This window comes from Pseudopipra pipra, chromosome 6 (assembly GCF_036250125.1).
Source record: "Pseudopipra pipra isolate bDixPip1 chromosome 6, bDixPip1.hap1, whole genome shotgun sequence".
NCBI lineage: Eukaryota > Metazoa > Chordata > Aves > Passeriformes > Pipridae > Pseudopipra > Pseudopipra pipra.
Genome location: NC_087554.1, coordinates 57,927,809 through 57,949,625, shown reverse-complemented (window position 1 = coordinate 57,949,625; position 21,817 = coordinate 57,927,809). Strand labels below are relative to the sequence as shown.

At 42.8% G+C, this 21,817-nt stretch overlaps 1 protein-coding gene across 1 annotated transcript in view; it reads left to right on the top strand.

Moving 5' to 3' along the window:
* The window catches only part of BRF1 (BRF1 RNA polymerase III transcription initiation factor subunit), a 174,183-nt gene that overhangs the window by 105,785 nt on the left and 46,581 nt on the right, over positions 1–21,817 (top strand). Inside the window, exon 12 of the mRNA XM_064659373.1 lies at positions 20,247–20,308. Within this exon, the coding sequence (XP_064515443.1) occupies positions 20,247–20,308 (62 nt within the window). The remainder of the gene's footprint in view (positions 1–20,246; positions 20,309–21,817) is intronic.

The window sequence follows — 21,817 nt, the reverse complement described above, 5'->3', positions numbered from 1 at the left end:
AGGCAAAATACAGTGTGTACACAGACTGTCTTTATATAACTTCCCCTTCGCAATCTAGTGCTTGAGGCCTGATTTATGTTTTGTTTTGAATCAAATTTCACATGTAGTTGTTTAAGGCAGTAGTTTCAAGTGCTGTATGTGAAGTGGGTGGCAACATGCTCCTGCACGTCCTCATGAAAGTAAGCGGCTTTTGCAGTGAGAAATCGCCGTGCATGTACCATCTTGTGCTTGGTCAGGCACCCAGCGAGCTGCATTCACTGCTAATTTCACAAAGAATACATGAGAAAGGTTCACAATTAACAGTTTGCTCATTTATTGCTCCTTGTGTTTACGCCTCCATTACTGCTGCAAGCATGATCTGGCAGGGGCTGAGGTTGAAGGATATTGCCATTGATTTCTGTGGGTGTTAAAGGCCCCATGCAGGCCGTGTTCATTGATCGGGCAGTCATCGTCCCCCTGAACAGCTTCTTACTCAAGGAGGATTTGAAAAGTGGCTAAAAGTGATCTGATACGAGGTGGGGACAGGCTCGTCCTTCCGGGTCTTACCTGTCTTCTGGACTTCATCCCCTGCAGCTGCCAGCTCCCACTTCATACCCTCTCCTGGCCTTGGGACTTCTCCAGTCCTCCCACGAGCAGATTCACCTCCCTCACCCAGCAAGGGAAAATGGATGTGTGTGTGAACCCCCTTCTTTGTTTTGGCAGCAACAGATGACCAGTGCCAGCAGCACTGCAGGCAGGGAAGTTTGCAGAAACGTGACGTTCTGCAGGGTCTGAGGTGCTGTGGAAGGATTCTCGGGCCTGCAGGCTAAAGGTGGCTGGAGAACGGCTGTTGAGGGATGCATGTGCCAAGGAGAGTTGTTCACCTTGTCTGGGATCCCAGCGTGGATTGGGGCATGGCGAGCAGCAGGGTCACTGCTGTCACCATTACTGCTCCATCAATGGTTGGGTGTTGATTGTACTGATTTGTACTGATTTATACTGATTTCTTCTTCCAGCATCCTCCTTTTTTCCTCAAATTGTGTCTGAATATATCACTGCTATGTTCCAGTATTTGAAGGGTGGCTACAGAGAGGATGGAAACTCCATTTTTACAAGGGGTCACATGGAAAAGACAAGAGTTAATGGGTACAGGTTATTCCCAGGGAGATTTGAATTGGAGAGAAAAAGAAATTTTTTCACAGTGAGATCATCCATTTGATTAATCTCCCCAAGGAAGTGATGGATTCCCCAACTTTGGAGACTTTTAAGATTTGGCTGGACAGGGTACTGGGCCATCTTGTCTAGACCATGAAAGGTTGGACCAGATGATCCTTACGGTCCCTTCCAACCTGGTATTCTTTGATTCTGTTATATAATCAGTAGAGAGAACACTATAAAACTCTATTACATCATAATTGCTGCATACATGAGAAACAAAGCTCCTGAGTTTAGCACTAATTGTGTTACATATTCAAAAGACACCTGGTGATCAGCACAAGAGTACATGTCCCCATCCTGATCACTCTTTTTCTGGCCTCTGGCCTCAACGCTGCGGTTGCTTCGGTGGTTTTAAGCCCCACCTCTGGAAATGAGCCGTGTGCGGGACCTGCTCGGTGCCACCTTCCTTGTGCGATGCCTTCAGAGCACTTGGAGGGTTTGATCTTTGTCTCTGTGTGCCGTTTGCTGATTGGAGAATATCTTCTGTGGCAGGACCAGCCCTGTCCCCATTTTGAGATCTAAACAATAAAAACCTTGGTACAAGCTAATCTTCCTACTCTGGCCTCCATATGCCTGTGTTTGGCAGCCTTGACGGGCTGTATCCCTGATTGAGCCTTCATTACGCCGTTAATGAGATGTGAAGAGCTTCTTGCAGCCAGAGCAGTAATATGAGACCACCAGCTGCTTTGAGTGCAGTTTTTTGATACCTGAAGTCTTGGGTATGAATTACAGATGACAGGATTTTCTTACTTGACTATGTATGTCACTCACACACAAGTACTGTGTGTGCATGTCTTCCTCCAAAATCTGAGTGCAGGTTTTTTCATGCAGGATCTTTGCATTTCATTAAAGGATAGGAATGCTATAAATTCGTTCCATATTCATGCTGTAACTAGGAAGGTTAAGGGATGAAAACTAATCATCGAGTTTGGCTGAAAGATTTCCAAACAAATCTAGAGAGGGGTTTTGGAGAGAAACCTGCAGTTTGTTAGAGCCATCAGGGAGATAAATTCTAGTGAAAGCATAAGCTGAATCATGTGAGTACATTTTTATAGCATTTATGGACATTTTAGGAACTTTCCAAAGGACTGGGTTATCGATATGGACACTCCTTATAGAAAAATTTGTGTGGTTTTTGTCAGAAGTGTTGGTCGAAAAGAACTGCCCCAGAGTAATGGATGCTGGGGTTGGGAAAAGGTGCTGGAAAGTGGGGTTCAGGTTCCTGAGCCAAGTGAAGAACATCGATCTTTTAAACCTTACTTGTCCATGTCACCTGTGAATGAATGCCCTTAGCCCATGGCTGTCCTGTTATCCCCCTGTTATCCCAGCTGTTTTAGGGGAGAAAGTCTCCTTCTCCTTCTTCTTATTTTTTTTGCTTCTTAAAATTCTGTTCTAGAATAGGAAATGCTTTAAAAACTTGAAAGCTTTTCCAGGGTTGGAGGTTTTTTTTGCCTGCATCATTCTGACTGCAACGGGCAACGTGTCTTTTCTGTCTTGAATTTTTCTGATAAAAGCAATGGTGGAAAATGAGCTTTATTTTCAGTTTGAGTAGTGTAAAAGCCTTACATTGCTCTTTGATGAGTCTAACCAGCCGCTTAAGGCCTCATCCTCCCTTGCTTGAGGAAAAAAAAAGGCAAAAAGGTGCTTTTTGCACTCACTGCTTCAGCTGGCTGCTTCCTGCAGGCTCTTTGGAGAAGGAGGTGGCAGCAGGGCTGTGTCTCCAGCTTGGAGACCTGTGGCCGGGGGAAGAGGTTGAATGTGTGGAACAGGGGCTCTGATGTGTCCTGTGTGTTGATAATTGACATGTATGTGCTTGCGACATCGATCCTGCTTTTTAGTGGAGCAAGGAGAAGCAGTCAGCCACAGCTGGGTTTTATGCATTGTTTTCCATCGTGTTGAGGGGAAGTCCAAGTCTGCTGTCATCTGCTCCAGCACAGCTGCTCCCCTGGGCAAACAGGGAGAAGAGGAGAAGCTCACCTGGGGATTTAGAAATGGTCCTTTTCTCATACCTAAATAGTGGAATTGCAAAAGCAGTTGTTCCCCAAATACTAAGGGAGGGTTGTATTTCGTGGTTGACTTAGATGCCTCAGCATTTGTAGGTGCCAATCTAAGGTCTTCCTTCTGCTGGGGCTTCTTTTCAAGATTTTCTCCTCTCTGCACTCCCTAGCATCTGAAAAGCTGCTGGTTCTCTGCGTGGGAGGTACTTTCAGGGGCATTTATAATTGCTCCTGCCTTTCTGCAGGTCAGTTCTTAAGGAATCTATGGAAACATAACCATCTGAGGGATCACCGTCCTGCTCTTTAACCTTGCTGGAAATAGAATAGTTTGAGCTGGGAGGAACCTTTAAAGGCTATCTGGTTCAACCACCCTGCAATGAGCAGGGACATCGACTAGATCAGAGCCCCCAACCCTGACCTTGAATGTTTCCAGGGATGGAACATCCACCTCTCTGGGCAACCTGCACCAATGTTTTGCCACGCTCAGCCTTGTAGACTGTGGATTAAAACAAGATTCAGGGAGGTGATGTTTGAGGGATGACACAGACACCTACAGGCACTCAGGAAACCTGGCTAAAAAACCTCTCTGCTAGTATGAGAATTATATGATCCTTTTCTGCACCTGCCAGAACTGGAGCCCATTAACACTCATGGTTATTTGGTTAGGTGGCCAGTTTGCAGGAGAAACTGCCCTGCCCTTCTGCCAAAAAGGAAGAAAAGTCACCAAAAAAACTCAAGTGAAAACTGGAATTGTTCTTTAGAGAACTGTGGAAAGTGAAATGTGTGGAGGCTACAGAGAGGATGTTAAATTTGCACAGAAAGCTGACTGCTGAGGAGGATGTTTTCTGAGCAATTCATCACAGTATCTGAAATGTCAGGAGTGGAGGCCTGGGTTCAGTTCAGGGAATCTCCGTGGTCTCAGTTGTTATTGAGAATAAAGACTTATTAACCCAGGTCAAGGAGCCACCAAACATGCCCTTGGAAGAAGGAAATACAGCACGGAGAGATTTGCAAGGCTTAGCTACTTTGGGTTTAACACGGTGGGTAATAAATCCATGTGTGGGTGCTGTGATGGATCCCTACCTCTTGGGTTTGTCTGAAAAAGCTAAAATAATCCTCCATTTAGTTCTTCATTTTCTTGTGATACAGGTTCAGCTGGTAAAGGCAGTACCTGGAAACTGAAAATCCACCAAAGAAAACCCTTTAAATGGAGTGCTGTTTCTGCAAGGTTTTAATGTCTTTGTGCAGCAGTTGTGTTGTTTTGCTTTTGTTCGGTAGCTTTGAATTTAGTTTGAAAAACTAATTCCTATATCCTCTTAAGGATTAACTTCATCACACCCCTACACACTTCATCTGTTTTTATTTGTTGGTCTTAAATCCGTGGGACTGTCACAGCAGGCAAGATGCACGGACTGGACTGTGACTTGTGTAGATGACCCTTGTAATTAGGGATTTCAGCTGTGGCACTACGGACTGGTGATGAAAACAGTCGTGAGTTTAGCCTTGTATAATTGTAGTTTGACATTTTTGGTTTGCTAAATGCTTTCATAACTAAAAGGGATGTATTATCCAATAGAGGAAGGATATTAATGTTGACACTGTTGGCAATTAAAAACAATTTTGGAAACTGAGTTTTACTACTCCCGATTGCTTTTGAAACAATTTGTTTTTCAGTGTTACTTTAGGATTGGTTCATTTATTAGGTCTTTTTTCTCGTGTGACAATGAGATAATTGCTATTTATTTTTTATCTTGCAAGCAATAATAATTAAAGCAGCCAAATATAGAGTCTGCTTTGACCTGTAATCAGAGTGACCTGTCAACATGAGGCTACTGTAGTCTTCAGCTTTTCAATTTAATTTTGTTTCATAGGCACTCACCAGAATGCATTCAGTAGGGCTGAAAAAATTGTGGTTAGAGTTTTCAGTGTTCATTAATTGCAGTGGTGCAGAGCTGTAGAAACAAACAGATAAGAACAACTTTGGGTTGGCTATTAATAGCAAAAATTGTGATCTTTTATCTAGGGCTGGGTGGGCTGTGTTGGGCCAGTGTCCGAAGCGGCCAGAGGAGGAGATGCTGGCAGGCTGCCAAGGGAGGGGTAACTGCAAATTAGGGGAAAATTGCAAAGAGTTGACTCGAGGGAGTTTCTGCAGCCAAGTTTTGCTAAAAGGAAGCAGAAAGTATTTTATTTTTAAAGTTAGCCGTTTAAGGTAAGGCTCAGCTTTCATATTGAAACGTATGTGTACACCTAAGATTGTAGAAGTTGTTTTCTGTGATGAAAGACCTGGACATCTACAACTGTGTTGTAGGAATAATAAGGGAATGAATGTGAAATGAGATTGCGTAAATAATGCTGTTAAGTAGTACCCGGAAAGAAATTCAGAGCAAGGAACAAGGCTTTTGAAGCAGGTATAAATGCAGAAGCCAGAAGTAAACAGCTGTGCAGTGGGTAGAAGGATACCATTTTTCAGCAAATGCACTACTTAAATGCCATGTTTGATTTAGTTATGGTGGGGAGCCACTGTGTGCTCACAGATGGGAAGGAACTAAACAGTGCTCTGTGACCAAATCCTGAACACTAACATAGGATCAAGGCAAATGACTTTGGTCACTGGACAGTGATTTTGGAAGTTATGCTTAATGGTCCTTATTAATTTCCTCGTAAAGGTGAAAAATGCAAATCTACAATACCATTGCAGTCATGTATTGAAATGCCCCTGTCAACATGAAATGGTGTCACCAGTGGAGGTATTTTATTCTGGCAGTATTTTTCATTAAATAAAACATACTTCAGTGAGAACTTGCTTTTCCATGAAGTCCCTCTTTGCACTTCCAAGCTGGAGTTTTTTGCACTTAGTGGGAGCACTGTGTTTGTGTCTCACGGCTCTGTAGCTGCTGCAGAACTAAGGCAAAGCTTCTGTGCCAAGTTCTTTCCCAAGAGCAAAGATAAAATCCCCGGTTTATACTGCATTTTTTGGGTTTGGCCTCCAGTTTGAGAGTGGAGCAGGTGTGTCAGGATGTGCTGTTGTGGGTGCTGTTGGTTGAGTTTAAGAAGTGTCTTGCCTTCCTGGCTCATCCCCCTCCTATCTGCTGGCATCGGCCTCCCTCACTTGGGTCTGTCAAAAGTCTCACAGGCTTGTGCAGGCTTTTTTAATAATGACTTTTTTAATAATTTTGATGGATGTGTGTTAGGGAATGATGCCTTGGCAAGTACAGTGGCAGCTGAGAGGGAGGTGGTACCTCCAGCAAATGGAAGGGGCACAGGGCTGAGTGAGGGGTGCAGAGACCAGCTCCCCTGTTCAGCTAGGGTTGGAGCAGCACTTCAGAGCATGTCTTTGCAGCAGCAAAGAACATGTATTTTGGAGGCTGAGTGTGTCATTCGTGCTTGTGCTGAGGTACCAGTGCTGGAAAGCTTTTACAATCCATCGGTGACCTGGGATGGGCAGTTTCAGATATGCTGTTGCCCAAGGTCACTTTATAGTGCAGGGTCTTTGTAGAGAGTAAGGTTGATTCTTGGAAGTTCAGCTCCAGAAACACAACACTTAGAAATCTGGGAGCAATGAAGAAGTTTGGTTTAACAAGGTAGGGAGGGAGTTCAAAAAGGTATGCTGAATTCTCTCCTGAAAAAGCCTGCTTTTAAATTTAAAGTTTATTGCTTTGTCTCGACTTTCAGAAAGCCTGCATGAAACTTCCTTGCCTTTGAAAGCTTGATAGAAACTCTTGAAGTACTTTGAAACAGAAAATTTAATAGTGAGGCATTTTGAACACAGAGCGATGTTTGTGGGCAAGTAATTTAAACAGGTAGTAATATGAAACAGTGTTGCACTTGAAAGGCTACAACTGGTGTACACACACAAATGGGCAGGAATAGCACTGGGAGCAATAAAATCTAGGGATGCTTCATACTGCTTTCATTGCAAACGATTTTTATGGTACGGCCTGTGAAGCAATTGAAATGCAGAGAGCTGGCACATCACTAGATTGATAATTCCTCCTGCTATTTACAGCTTATTCTCAGTACAGATGTCCCCAATTCTTTCTTTCTATCACATTAAAGTTTCTTGTCTGCTTCTATTCCATGCCTGCCTCAAAAGTGGCATTTTTCAAAATTGTCCCTCCAATTTATTTTTTTCCCCTCTTTAAAAGTTTATATCAGATGAAACCTAACTGCTAGTTTTTATCCCAGGGTTTACACTTAAATTTTTAACAAGCTCGTTTTTAAGATCAGTCTTCTTTGAGAGAGCACTTGGCTGATCCATCAATAATTATGTAGCAATAAAGCAACTGTGTAAAAATGGCACCTTTGTGCCAAACAGATTGGTTTGCAGAGCCACTGATAAAGATGAATGTTTATTACAATTTACTATGCTTGGTTCTGCAGATGCAATATAGCTATTTTCTTTTTGGCTTATGTGTCACAAAAAGTAATTTCCAATTGTGGAATGTTTATGGTAATAAGGATGTATAACTTGGGAGAGCCCAGACTGACTTTCAAATACCAGCATGAGTTTGCAATGCTGGTAATTTAGAAAAAAAATAAATAACATTTTTTTTTTTGGTGTTATTTCTTGTTTTATTTCTTTGTTTAACAAAATTTTTAAGCAATCACTGGGACAGAACACACAGGGAACCCTACAGTGTCATTTAGTTACTCTTCTGAATTAATTGCTATTATATTAATTGTTGGTTCTTCAAAATTTGGCAAGCTTCCTCATTCTCCTTGCTGCATCCAAAGATTTCTGCTGTTAATTTTACTACAATATGAAGAAAAATGTAATATCTAAAATTAACACGACAGCCGGATATTGTTGTTCTTGTTTCCTTTCTTTTCTTTCCTTCTTTTTTTTTTTTGAAAGTGCCAGCACAATTAAGGCTGTGATTTAGATGACTTGTAGTGTTCAAATCTGTCCTCTTCTTTCAGACAAAATGCAGAATAACATAGTCTGTAAGTTTTTATGGCCGGTAGATGCGCAGTCAGTTCGGTCAGCCAAGCTGGTTGGTTGCAGTGTCACCGCAGTGATGAAATCATCTCTTGGTAGCAGCTGAGAAACACCTTGAGAATTAAACTTTTGTGGATGCAGATGTTGGAATCCCTGCCTCCTCAGCATTCGGCACGACCCCTGGGTGCTCCTTCACTGGATTTCCCCAGGCTGGTGCCAGGGCATGGATGTCTTGGCACAGCCACACTGGCTGCCTGTCAGTGGTGTCTGAGCTACAAGGTGCTTTCATCGACTTGCAAACCTTTTCTGGACAAGGGCCAAAATTCCCTGTGAGAAGTAGTGACTTTGCCTTATCTTGGGTGTGTTGTGCCCAGTTTGGAGGGAGAGGTGCAGTTGGAGTGGCAGAGCTCCAGCTTCATCCCCTCGGTCCCTGCGGGCGATGGCAGAGCTGAGGTGTCCACGTGCCTGGTTCTCCTCAGCAGGAATGAGGAGCTCTTCCACAGACCAGTTTGCTGCCCCAGCCCTCAAGTCTTTGAGGCAATTTGTAGCTACGTCAGCAAACGCTTTCAACCCACATCATTCATTTCAGTTGGCATTCACTGACAGTAATGTTCCTTTGCTTGGCTTCGTTTTAGCATTTAATGATTTTTGTGTTGGTTTTGATGGCGTGAAGGGAATTGCATGGGAGTGTTTTGTCTGGACTTTAGTATTCTCTGCTTTATCTTGCTAGTAAGATTCAAAATCTTACTCCTTCAGGAGATGGGGCCTCTGTGCACCTTGCAAGCTCTTCCCTCATCAGTCCCTTCTGTCAGCCCATTATCCTGGGCTTATTTTACTTCACAGATAATGATGCTAAAATCTGCTGTGGAAAGTGTTTACCTAGTTAAAACTAGCATAAAGAACAATACATCTCTTCTTATCTAAAGAAATAAAAGAAAAGAAATAAAGTGTAAGTAAACACCTATTCTATATAAAAGGGCAGTAGGTCTGAATTTTAAATCATGATCTGGTGGGCTGCATTTCGTCTTGTAATGAAATACTAAAAAGTTATCCAGAGCTTATTTTCAGAAGATAACTTTGGTTTAGTTAATTCAAAATAAACTTTCCAAATTTCAGATAATATTACATGTGATGCTGAATGTGTTTAAATGAATTGGTACATGAAACGCACATCCCTGTCTCCCAGTGGGCTGGGGACACATAGTCGGTTTTCTGAGAACTGGTGCCATAACACAGTATGTTATGGTGAACCTAGATTAAGGCCCATGGGAAAGCATTGTTATTCAGTTAATTAAAGAAAAACAACTTTGATACTGTGCCATATGCTGTACAATAAAATGGGTGCATGGCAGAAAGAGCCATGAATCCTTTCAGTGTATGTGAGACTGAGCCATGATTTGTGACTTTGCTCTTGCCTCTGCAATACTGTGTTAAGTAGAGGCCTCTGTATTTAAATAAAAAGTTAATTGCATGTGGATGTGGGACCTTATATTTTCCAGTGCACTGCTTGAAATGCTTACTTGGTTTTCAAGACTTACTAAAATCTTTCCAAAGTCTTCATTTCCCTTTGCATCTAATCAACATTTAAACAGAGTCCTTTGTGTGCCTGTAATCTGGAGAAGATGGGCAGATTGGCGAGAAATTGTAAACTCAGCAGTACACAAGTTATCTAAAATGACATATGAATTATAGTCCTGTTAGTATATAAACTTTATATACAAGTCAGATGTTGAGATTAATCATAAGGACAGGTTGCACAAGCAGATGGCTGGCCTTTCTGATAGCCATTAGCTTGAAAGGCTGGCTTTGAAACTGGCTCTCTTCTCTACAGGTGAATTGTGCTGCAGGGCTTTGTTGGGAAAAGGTTATTTCTCCAGCTCCACCTAAACCTCCTGTGCACAGAAGTGTTGTATTCCACCATTCCTGGAGAATAAGACAAATTATTCTCCACAGCTTTCTTCTTTTGGAGAGTTGTGGTGTCAGAGGGCATTCCAGCGCTGTACTGATGGATCTCAGGCATATGGAGTACACATGCTAATTGTGCTGTGCTTATGGATCAGTCTGTCCAAATGCCAAGGCTTTGGGGCCCCGGAGGTGCTGCAGGCAAAATGTTAAAATCCTTCTCCACTGTCTACTGTGCATCTGGGAAAAGGTGCATTGCAGTCCCTAAAACATCAGGGAAGAGGAGGAGGAGGTGGAGGACAGAGTCCACGCACGTCCTCTCCAGGAGTTTGCTGTGGTACCTGTACTCCCTACAGCAGCTTGTGCTGCAGTTTGGCCAGGTGACCAAGGAAGCTTGCCATGCTCCACTTGCACCTGGAGCCACCCAAGCAATGCCTATACTTTGGATTGTAGAGATCCTAATATGCTTCACATATATATGCCTGAATGGACACAAAGCTGCTTTGTTGGTCCCTGGGGCAGGGCTCTTACAAGAGCTCTGTTTGGGGCCAGGGCAAGATAGAGAAGTGCTTCATCCACCTACGTGTTTCTCAACCATTGGCATGGCAAGAGACAAAAAGATGATGCTTCATCTAACAAGAAATTGCTCAATTTGTGTGATTTTTATTTAAAAACGTGGTCTGTGCTGGCTGCAGACATCTGTTGCCTAATGGTCTGATGCTCTTAACACAGATCTGCATTTCTGTAGCTGCCTCCTTTTAAGAATTCAAACCAAATGTCTCCTAGTTCCAGGTTTGTAAACCCCAGCTGGTGATCCTGATCACCAAACCAGTCAGGATCTTATGTGTCATCTCTCTGCTTCATGCCTCTGATAGTCCTGGTGGCATGAAACCCTGCCTGATACCTGCTCTGAGTCCAGCCTCCATCCACCTCAGAGGCTTTTCTTTTGGGTCAGGTTCCCACCTACCTGCTTTGTTTTCAAAGCTTTTGCTTTTGACAGGGGAGCTTTCTGCTCTTGCCTGTTATTCTAATGTAGTAATAACAAATAATAAGAATAAACTTTTACCTTCTCTTTCCTCTCCCCATATCTCTAATTCCCCACTGCTATTTCTCATTAGCAATGAAGGAAGGAAGAAGCTGGGTAACAAAATGAGAAATTTCTTGCCTGATAATTTTCTTTCAGTTAACAGCTTCTCACCATCCAGCCCACCTGGACAGTGTGGTAAATGCCCAGGGTACATATTGATTTTTTTATCTCTAAATAAAGACTCAGGTATATAATTTCATACATTATATTGTGATGTGATGTTGTCTGAATGCTAATAATTGTCTGCTGAAGCATTTCTGTAGTCCAGGTGACTTCTGCTGTCTGATGCTGAGCTTGTCACCAGATCTACCATAGACCAGCTCTGAACCTCAGAGAAGAGAGTCCGCCCAGCTTTACTGAGAGGTGGTAAGGGTGACTAGGAGAAAGTTTTAAGTGGAAAGTTCAACTCATTCCACTTACTTGCTCATCTGGGTGAGTTATTTTGGTAGACTGTTTTTAACGTGGAGCAGCTCTTTGATCCAGGCCACGGTGCTGGAAGGAAGAGGAAGACTGTTGCTTTAATGGGAGAGCTGACACAGGCCAGATTAACAAGGAAGTGAGTCTGTGGCCTCTGAATGCCCACACTAACCCATGTGCCTGTCCTGCAGGTGGGCAGCTGGAGCTGGGGGTAAGTGTGGTAACTCTGATGTGGCAAGAGACATGTCAGAGTTAGGCTGGGCTCTGGTTTGCATTTCCTTGTGATGGTTCAACCATTTGTGCTTCTGCTAAAGGAAAATTGCTCTAATTTTTGGGCCTACGTCTGAGCCAACCATGACTTTTCAGTGGTGTTCTAGGAATGTAAGTTAACTTTGCTTTTGAGTTCCAGTCAGTCAAATTAGCCTTAAAATGTTGTATTTCAAGTCTCCTCATTTTTTCCTGTGTCTTTGTAGCTTAAAAACTGTCTGTGTATATATCATAGTGTCACATAATAATGGAATGGTTTGGGTTTGAAGGGAACCTTAAAGATCATCTAGTTCCAAATCCCCTGCCATGGGCTGGGACACCACCCACTAGATTAGGTTGTATATGTTGTGTATTTATATGGCTGTATACATTAAAAAATTTTCCCTGGTGGGACAGAAGTGGATTCACAGTTTAAAAAACATAGATAAAAATAATCCAAGCAAAATTCTTGGATTTGCTTTTGAGTTCTCTGTAGTGCAGAGCTCACCATTGTGTTTTAGTTGATGTGGGGTACAGGAATAGATTTACTTCTCAGTAAACATATGTCCTTCTGCTGGGGTGGCTGAGTGCTGGCCAGGCTTGCAGGGACAGACAGCAGAGCATTTAGTGCCCATGGCAAGACCTGGCTGCTTCACCGGTGAGCTGCAGAAATGATGCTTCAGCACTTAAACATTAAGCCAGCTGTTCCCTTTACTGCTGGCTTGGGTGTAAAGTGCTCTTGCTGTTTTACATAGTGGTCTGGCAGTATGAGGGAAGTGAGCTGGAGTGGGATCTGAGCCTGGCTGCTTTTGCTGTCGGCTCTCCAGGGTGTTGGACAGCCCCTGCCCTCTGCAAGAGATAACGGCAGCAAGCTCTGCCCTTGTGGGGTTTGGAGAGGGGAACTGATTAAGATGCTGATCAGTTCTTCCCCTTGGCCTCTCCCTTTATATAAACTGTTACTCTTGGATCCCCCTGCACAGATTTAAAAAAACACAGAAAATACAGACCAGAAGGCACCAAAAAGAATGAAGGATGGGGGAAGGGAAAGGGGGAAAAAGATGCCAAGAACAGCATAAAAGGCAAAAGAGGAAAATGCAGCAGGGAATTGGTGATCGGCTGGAAAAGAGCAATGAGTAGGGGAAGTCTGTCTTCATAGTCTCCATTTTAAAAAGTTTTAAGTCTGTAACTGCTCAGGCAGGAGGGGATGAATGTGTGGTCGTGGGCTGAGATGTGAGTGTGTGGCACCTTTGGCAGGAGCACCGTGGTCGGTCTAGTCATTCCCAGATGCAGAAGTCACAAGGTGGAGAAGTCTTGTGTCTCTGCCTGGGAGCTTGTACCACTTCTGGGCTTTGGCGCTGAAAAATGGTATTTGTGGTAGTTAGTTAGTGTGTTTCTGGGTGAATATTGGTCAGTTGATCATTGATAGTTACTGGTTTCATCAGTAAAAAATAGCTTTTTTGATCCTGTTCAGAGCAGCTGTCCTCTCACCCCTCAGTCATGGCAGCAGGGTTGTGAGCTCAAAAAAGAATGACAAGCTGCATCAAGTACGTTGCATAAATCATGCTCTTTTTCATTGTTTTCCAAAGGTGTTTGTGGGACACATGTTATTCCAGAAGAGGAACCTCTGTTGCTGGTTTTCAGGGCAGTGTCAAGGTGTTCTTCAGTTCAAGAGCTTAATGTTCAGCTGTATTTATTTTGGGAGGTTGAAAGGGTTTTTTCTTAAGGGCTTTTTATGTTGCTGTGTAGTTCAATGAACATGAGCTTACCTTTTCAAAGAAAACTCTTCAGATCAGAAAGGCTTTCTTTATTGCTGGACTGTTTTTGTACTACCTGCTTAAAAAATATATATATTGCAGGGAGGATTTCTGGAAAGAATGGAGAGATTAACTGTTTTTCTGATGCTTCAATTTAAGTTAATAAGTTTCCATGTCTGTTAGACGAGTGGTCTTAAAGGTATAACATTTAACTGGATATGAAATATGTGAATGTGGTTAGGTTAGATCCTCTGTGGGCTGTGAGGTGAAACAATAGCATTTGTTTCACTATGGATGTGCTCTCAGGAAAGCAGCAGGGTTGGTGGTTTGGGGGTATTTTTTCCGAAGTGGAAATTTAATTTATAAAAAATATGTTCAATATCTAATAAAAGTTTTGTGAGAGACGACTGACTGCAGGAAAAGCTTTTCTCATAATTCATTCCCATATATCATTAAGCACACAAATTTGAAATTCTGTTCCTGTGACGGGGTAATTGTTCTGCGACTGCCGTGTGACGGCGGCTGAGGCGGGAGGGCTGTTGGGTGTCAGTCAGCTGCTGCAGGACACACGTAGCACCTGAAGCTTGAGTCTCAGTGTGAGGAAATAGGCTCAGGCTCTTAATAAAGATGGGTTTGTAGTTCTGCATGGCGTTAAGGCCTGATCTTGTAGGAAAATCTCCTTCTGCCTACAGCAACGGGGATGAGCCCAATGCAGTGAGTGCAAACCAGCTGGAGCTGCTCCCAGCTCTTAATTTGCTTTGCTTTGTTAGAGGGTCCTGTTTTCCATAGACAGAAGTGAGGAAATAGCTGATGAGTTTGTACATCCCTGCTTTTGACCTTGCATAGCCACAGTAGTAGAGTATGTGGAATTTCTTTGTTTTCATTAAATCGTACCTTTTTCCTCTCTGCCCTTCATTTTCACCCATTTGGGCTTTGTCTCTCTACACTTTTTATAGTCCAAGTATGAGGAGCTGGCCAGTGGGCACTTTGCAGAGCCAAGGCTGTGTGCCCTGGCACTGCCAGGCAGCCTGGCGCCGGCCGGCAATGCTTCCCACCATCCCTCGTCAGCAGGAATGAATGTTTCTGGGAAGACGGGGCCTCGCTCTGCATGGTGTGGTGTGTTTGCTTTCTCTGAGGAACTAGCAGGCTGGAAACTTGGCTTTGGCTGGAGAGGACCCCTTAACCTTGTCTTGGCAGAAGGAAATAATAAAGTGACAGACTTCATTTATCTTTATGCTGTATGTGTGGCCTCATGTGGTCCGTACACCATCAGACTAAATCCTGGTGTCGATTTGGCACTTTGAAGGAGTAGGCTGTAATTTTCGAGGTGGCTTCAGACACAATAAAATAAAAACCATTTTCACTGAAATACAAGCATATACGTCATGTGTTTTGTGACCTTATTTCGTCAGTAAGTGCAATCGATTTTGCCCTGTCCTTACGTGTTGTTTTTGTGGAATACTTCTGCTATGACGGCACACGATGATGCTGCCGGAAGTGAGCAGGGGGGGAACAGGAGCCCTCGGCAGCCATGGGGTGCATGCTGTGGGATGGGAGCATGGTGGGGAGGGCTGGCATTGCACAGAGAAGTGCCTTCTCTGGAGCAGTGAGGTTGGCAACAGCTTAAAACTGCCACGATAACCTCCCAGCCTGCTCCAGAAGGAGGCTCCTAGCCCCATATTAATAAAACTCGCAGTGTTACCTGCTCGTGCAGCCCCACGGACTGTGCTCATGCCTTGGTGCATGGTGTGTTCATTTGCACACCATCAATCCTCGTACTTCATGCTGCACTGCTGCTGCTGCTGCTGCTGCAGCATTTTCACATCCATTTCTCTTCCCTCCCCGATCTCTACTGCACTTCGTCTCCCTGGCGCCGCTGCTGCTCCCCTCCCAGTTACCCACTTTTAATGACTGTACTCTTCACGCCCCTCGGTAAATCAGTTATTTTCCCTTCCAGATGGGTTCGTGTCCCCTCTGATCAGCTAATCAATTATATTCTGGCACAGTTGTGCAGTGCCTTTTTTGATGCTAAGCTACCGCCTTCCTTCCCTTCGCACTCCTTGCAGCTCCCAAAGTGGCACAGGCACTGCTCATCAGTTTGGGCTGCTAAAGTATTTCTACCCCATTGGATCCCTGTGAGAATCTGCAGGAGCTTTCTGTGGCTCCTGTTGGGTTTAATCCCTCTCTGGAGAGCAGCAGTCAATCCCACTGTTTCTGATACCTGGGCTCAGGTTTGTTGCTTAAGTGTTTTTGTAGCTGAAAAAGCATCTCCCAACTCTTTTCAGGGTTTGTTGTGGTCTAGCCCCAAAGTATTCCTTGAATACTGGGAGTACTTAGCGTCTGGTGCTGTGCTGAATAGGTGGAAGGGTTCTTTGTTTCAACTCTTTTGGCTATGAAATCGTGTGATGAAGGGATATTTGCTGCATGGGACCAGAGCACCAAGTGCCTTCTATTATATCTGCTCTGGAGGATTTCCTGGGAAGTGTTCAGCCTCCATTTCTGTCTGTAAGGAAATCCTCTTATCTGGGCAGAGCAATAAATAGTACTACCTCCTGTAATAGAAACAGAAAAACACATTCTTCATGTGGCTGTTTTTAAAAATGTGGGGTTTAAAATATATCGGCTGGAATGATTCTTCTGTAATAAATCCCCATAATAGTGTGCTGTGTATACATTTAACTAGCTGCACAGAGGTAGGGAGTGGGGGAGACGGTGTGTTAAAAGAGGGTTTAGTGTGCATTTAGTAATGACAAGAACAGTAAATAATCCTACAGGTTTACAAACCTAATCCCCAGTGTCTGATTGTAGCCCTCGTGTCTACTGGAGTCACTTGGAAAGACATTAAAAAGCTGTAAAGAGAGGGCTTTGGGGGAGAGTTTATTTTTAAATATTTGGGGAGCTGGCTGGGGTGATTGATGGTTTTAAGTGTTATGAATGGGGCTGATTCAGTACCTTGATGGAAAGCTCTAGAAGTGCCTGTCGTCCTCTGCTTGCTACAGAGATGTTGGGTGAGGATGGAGTATGCTGGTCCTCGCTGTCTTGCTTTGCACTCTTCCTGATGGTCCTTTCATTTAACAACTGGATTTGTAGGGGAGGGTGGGAGGGGTGTTGTTTTTAATGCCCAACTTATTTTTTTGCCTGTGCCCTGCAGTAAAGTGGTTGTTTTCCTTAACAGAAGAAATCTGTGATGTCTCAGAGCTGTGCCACGTGATGCTACTGCTTTTAAATAAGCTTTTAAGAGGCTGGACCAGATGCTGGCCACATCTGTGTTTTCATTTGATCCAATGTTTCATTTTGACCCTTTTATTAAAAGAGAAAATGATCATTTAGAAATTGTTTTGAGAAGTTTAGCAGCTGGCAAGATTTTTCTGGTATATAAAAAAGCAAGGGGTTTAGTTTCCATGCCCTGCAGTGAGCTGGTATAGCATCAAGCAGACGGATATTTGTGACAGGTAGGGTCTACTCCTGTTGGAAACGATTGCCATGGAAATTTTCTTATCAAAATTGATGTGTTCTGTTTTGAATTGGCGTTCTGTAACAAAACAAATTTTTTTTCCTCAGCTAAAGCATTAAACTAAGGATTTGAAGGCACCTTCTCTTCTGAAAAACCCATTTAATGAATGCCTATCGCTTTGGCAGGACAAAGGACAACTTGCAGGCAGAGGGATATCCTGCAATTACTCCCTCCGCTGCTGTTATGGGGTCTAAGAAATGCTTATTACATGTAACTTCTGGATTCTTCTCTACAATTTACCAGTTGGAGAATGAGTTTTCCATCCCTGTTGCTAATTGATGCAATGAGAAAAACTAGCACCTAATTCGGTAACAAGTTATATTTGAAATGACAAGTGAAATTGTTCATGGTGCCTGAAATTACATCATTTTCAGTCTGGCATGTTAGGGCTGTGTAAGGGAACAGACACCTACTGTACTGTGACACATTAAATTTTAAACCTCTGATCCAAAAATATAGCAGGGTATAGGAAGAGCAAGGTGTATAATGATGAAAAGCAGTGGCGGCTTGATTTCAGTGGGATATATAAGATGCTTTGGCAGTTTTTATAACAAATAATATTGAGATCAATTTTATGTGAAGTTGAGCAGTTCTGTCACCACTTCCAAATTTTGGTTTTCTAACCTACGATTTTCAGAACTTAATAATGATTTTCAAGGTTGGCTCCCTTTTTCTTTGTCCCTAATTCCAAGCCTGTGCAGATGGTGTGGACAGCTCAGTTTACCTGGTGCAACGAATATGGAAGAAAAATAAATCCTGTATTTGTGCAGGTAAACCAAACTGAAAATTGGGATCTCAGCTCCGGCAGGAGAGATGTGCAGTGCTATTTTCCAGAATACCCTGCACTCCTGTGGGTGATTCCTCTCCATGCTTTGCATGATTATGCTTTTCAAAAAAAATTCCAGTGAATTATATTAAAAGGTGGCAAACCACAGGTGTGTATTTTGTCACCTTGCTTTTCCTTTCTGTCCTTCCGAGCCAGGGAGTGCTTGGCCATGTCCTGTGGTTGCATCCCAGCCTGGCTGGTAGTGGGGTGCCTGCATGAGGAGCTGCTGGCACTGCTGCAGAAAGTTCTGCTCTTACTGCACTATATAGAGATCAGACCAGAAGAAAAGCATGTGTACTGATCAATTATATAGTTGTTATAAAATCTTTTACACTTTTAAGGTATTTTGGGGGAAAGAGGTTGTAAAGTAAATCTGGTGCCTGGGACTAACGTGCAATTAATTTCTAAGTGTAACAGCAATGAGAAATGTTCCTTAAGGCCTTTTTGGTCATATTAGCACCACATTATCTGAATTGGTAAAGTTGGTATTGCATTTATGAGACAATCTTAGGAAAAAATCCAAGTATAGTTTTATGGAGGGCTGGAGCACCTTTCCTGTGAGAAAAGGCTAAGAGAATTAAGATTGTTCATCCTGGAGGAGAAGGCTTCAGGTGAGCTAAATGCGGCCTTTCAGTACCTAAAGAGAGCTGGAGAGGGACTTTTTGCAAGGGCCTGGAGTGACAGGACAATGAGGCATGGCTTTAAACTGATAGAGGTTTGAGATTGGATATTAGAAAGAAATTCTTTACTTTGAGGGTAGTGAAACACTGGAACAGGTTGCCCAAAGGAGCTGTGGATGCCCCAAACCTGGAAGTGTTCAAGGCCAGGCTGGATGGGGCTTTGACCAGCCTGGTCTAGTGGAAGGTGTCCCTGCCCATGGCAAGGGTTTGGAATGAGATGGTCTTCCAACCCAAACCATTCTATGATTTTATCATTCTATGATTCTATGCTGTTCCTTGTGACTTGGCATTTTTTTGGAGATAAAACCCATTTTGCTTATGACTTGGTGTGGAAAGTTTAAAACTTTCTGTTGGTTGTTTAAGGTGGATTTTGAAAAGACATTTGTAAGCACTCAGTGTCTGATACCAGTCAGTGTCTGTTGGGTTGAGCATCCAGACCCTTTGCACCACCTCAGGAAGCTCAGCCTCTATCCCTAAAGAGGTGTTTTGGTTGGATTCACAGCCCTGTGATTTCATGTACTTCAGGCAACTGGTTTAAACTCCTGAGTTTTACCAAGCAGAGCATCATTTGCATCTTCTGGGAGTGCTTGTATTTCCAACCTTTGCTTGTTTTACTGTTTGGTTGCCATTGGCTGCTGTTGGATCAAAGAACTGCTGCTGCCATCCCCCTCCACCGGTCCAGAGCTGTGCAGGAGCACCAGGCTGGGGAATCAAACCATTCAAAGATCTTGGTTTGTGGGAAGGCACATCACCAGTACTGGGGAGTGGGAATTGTGAAGATGTCAAGCTGATCTGCACCATTTTGGTTTTAATTTGTTATTGCAGATTGTTGAAACTTAATTTGTTTACCTTTTTTTTCTGCAAGTAAACCGGTTAGGTCATCTCTTGTTTGATCTTTGTAAGATGTAATGGAGATGACCAAGAAGATTGCTTCATTCCCCAGCATAAGTCTTTATTGAATAATTTGTTTTCTTCTCTACCTGGATACATTAATAGTGTATTACTACAGTACTCTAATGTGATGTGGAAAATCAGGTTTTGCTGCTGTACACTGTGCCAGTCCCAAATTAGGCCTCAGTTCTGTGCTGTTATGCTTTTTAATGGACAGAATATTTAAAAATTTGTTTTCAGAAGTCTTAATAACTACCAAACTACCAAAATTGCAGTGAAATTGTAATTACAGAAAGTGGAGAAGAAAGCCATCATGTGACTGTCGGCATGATGTGTTATTCAGTGGTCAGTGCTGCTTCTCTGAAAACAGAAGATATTTTCTAAGTCATAATTTACAGAAAAATTACTGACCTATAGGCTCTGACAGAGAAATTCTTGTTATGTTGAAAGAAAAATGGTCATCTTTTAAAATGGTTTGCTCAGCTTCCTGCTGAACATTTGTAGCTGTAAATTAAAATGGGGGGAAAAAAGATGACTGGAAGTCTCTGGCGGATTTTTAGCACTGAAGAAGACTGTGCTGATTCCCGAATTTCAAATTAATTCAGTGTGGTGAATTTGTGCGTTCGTGTACCTCCACGCTGAAAATACTCAGCAACACATTAAACCTCCTGGATGAAGGTGGAAGGATGCAAATCTCTGAAGGACAATCCTGAAGTGTTACATTACTATGGAAAACTTGAGTTGTGATGAATTTTGAGCAAACATGTGGCTGATTAAAATGTGTTCTTTTCTGTAGGTGAGAATACAGGAGATGGCGAATTAGATCTGAGTGGGATCGATGACAGTGAAATAGATCGGGTAAGGTGCCTCTTATCCCGAGTGTCTCCGCGTCTGGATGTCTGGGAAAGACAAAATGGTTCTTACCTGGTTTGTCCTCTCCCTTCAGCTGCCTCTTCTCTCTGATCTGTAGAGGGGTTTGAGCGATTTCAGTGATCTGAGAGCAAAACTGATGCTCATGCAAACGCATGAATTTGTTGTTCCTTGCCCAAGTTATGTATAAATACACATATGTGGGACTGCTGCTGCTGCTTGCTCTTAGCATTCTGGAAGAATTAAGTTTTAGAATGTCTTTTATTCTAAAGGAGGACTTTTAAAAGTTTGGTGTAGCTCTAAATTCATTATTTAATTAGATATATTTAAGAAGATTATTAGATAGCTATATTTAATGAGATTATTTAATAAGATATATTCAGCATAGGAGGCTGCCATGGAAACCAAACTGTAAAACCAGCATGTACAGCTTCTGTGTCCTTCCAAAGATTTCTGTAATGTTTTCTGGATGTATTATTATTTGTGTGGCAGCAAAAAACACCCATTACCATTTAACCTGAGCAGGACAGACACATGACTGTGGAAAATGGCTTGTTGGATGCCACAGAGCAGGTCAGTGCTTGGACACATGACAGTCCAGCTCTCCTGATGCTGAGCCTGACGCCCTCTCCAGCCACCACTCTGGTTTACAGTGTCATTGGAACAGATAATGGCAACGCTAAAAACTCCTTTTGGGGTGCAAAGTCATTGAGAGTGATGAGGTTGCACAGGGGTTACTGGTCTTGAAAATGTTGCTGGTGATGAATTGACTGTAGCTGTGAAGTGGGGCTTGCTGGGTTGGGCTTCAGTGTCTCATGATTGGAGTGGATGTGGAATGGAGGGAGTGGGAATGCTAAAGTTTTCCACTATAGCCAGTCCATAATTTAAACAATCACAGGGGAAGAACAAGCACATTTTCTCCTCTTCCTAGGCTCTGTGATGAGGTCATAACTTTACTTTTATGACTTCATGTTCATTTCTATGGCAATAGACTGTAATACTGTGAGCCCAAGATTATGAACTCTCTGAAAGCCTAAGCAGGATGAATAACTGAGCTAGGAAGAAGTGGGTTTTACTATTATGGTCCACTTTTAATAGAAGCAGATGAAAGAGTAAAAATATTGGTCTTATAAACCAGGACTTGCACAGCCATTTGCTCACCTTGTTTACCCTCCCTTGTTTGCAGGAAGGACTCCTGCCTGCATTAGTTTAATTTGACTAGAGTTATTTTTCTTGTGAAATCCTAGATGTACATTTTACTTGGAGAAAATCTCAAATGTTCAGGCCCAAAAGATGGAGAAATCTCAAATTGTTTTCTTGCACTTAAACATCGTTTTACAAGTCTTGGGTGCACTGCTTAAAATTAAAGTGTCTTGTTCATGACGGATGGCCTAATTTGTCTTTGTTCTGCAGAAACTCTTCACTCCCAAACAGCACTGACTTTTGTTTCATTGATATTTGAGCTAAATACTGGGTTAATTTTTACATTTAAGTAAT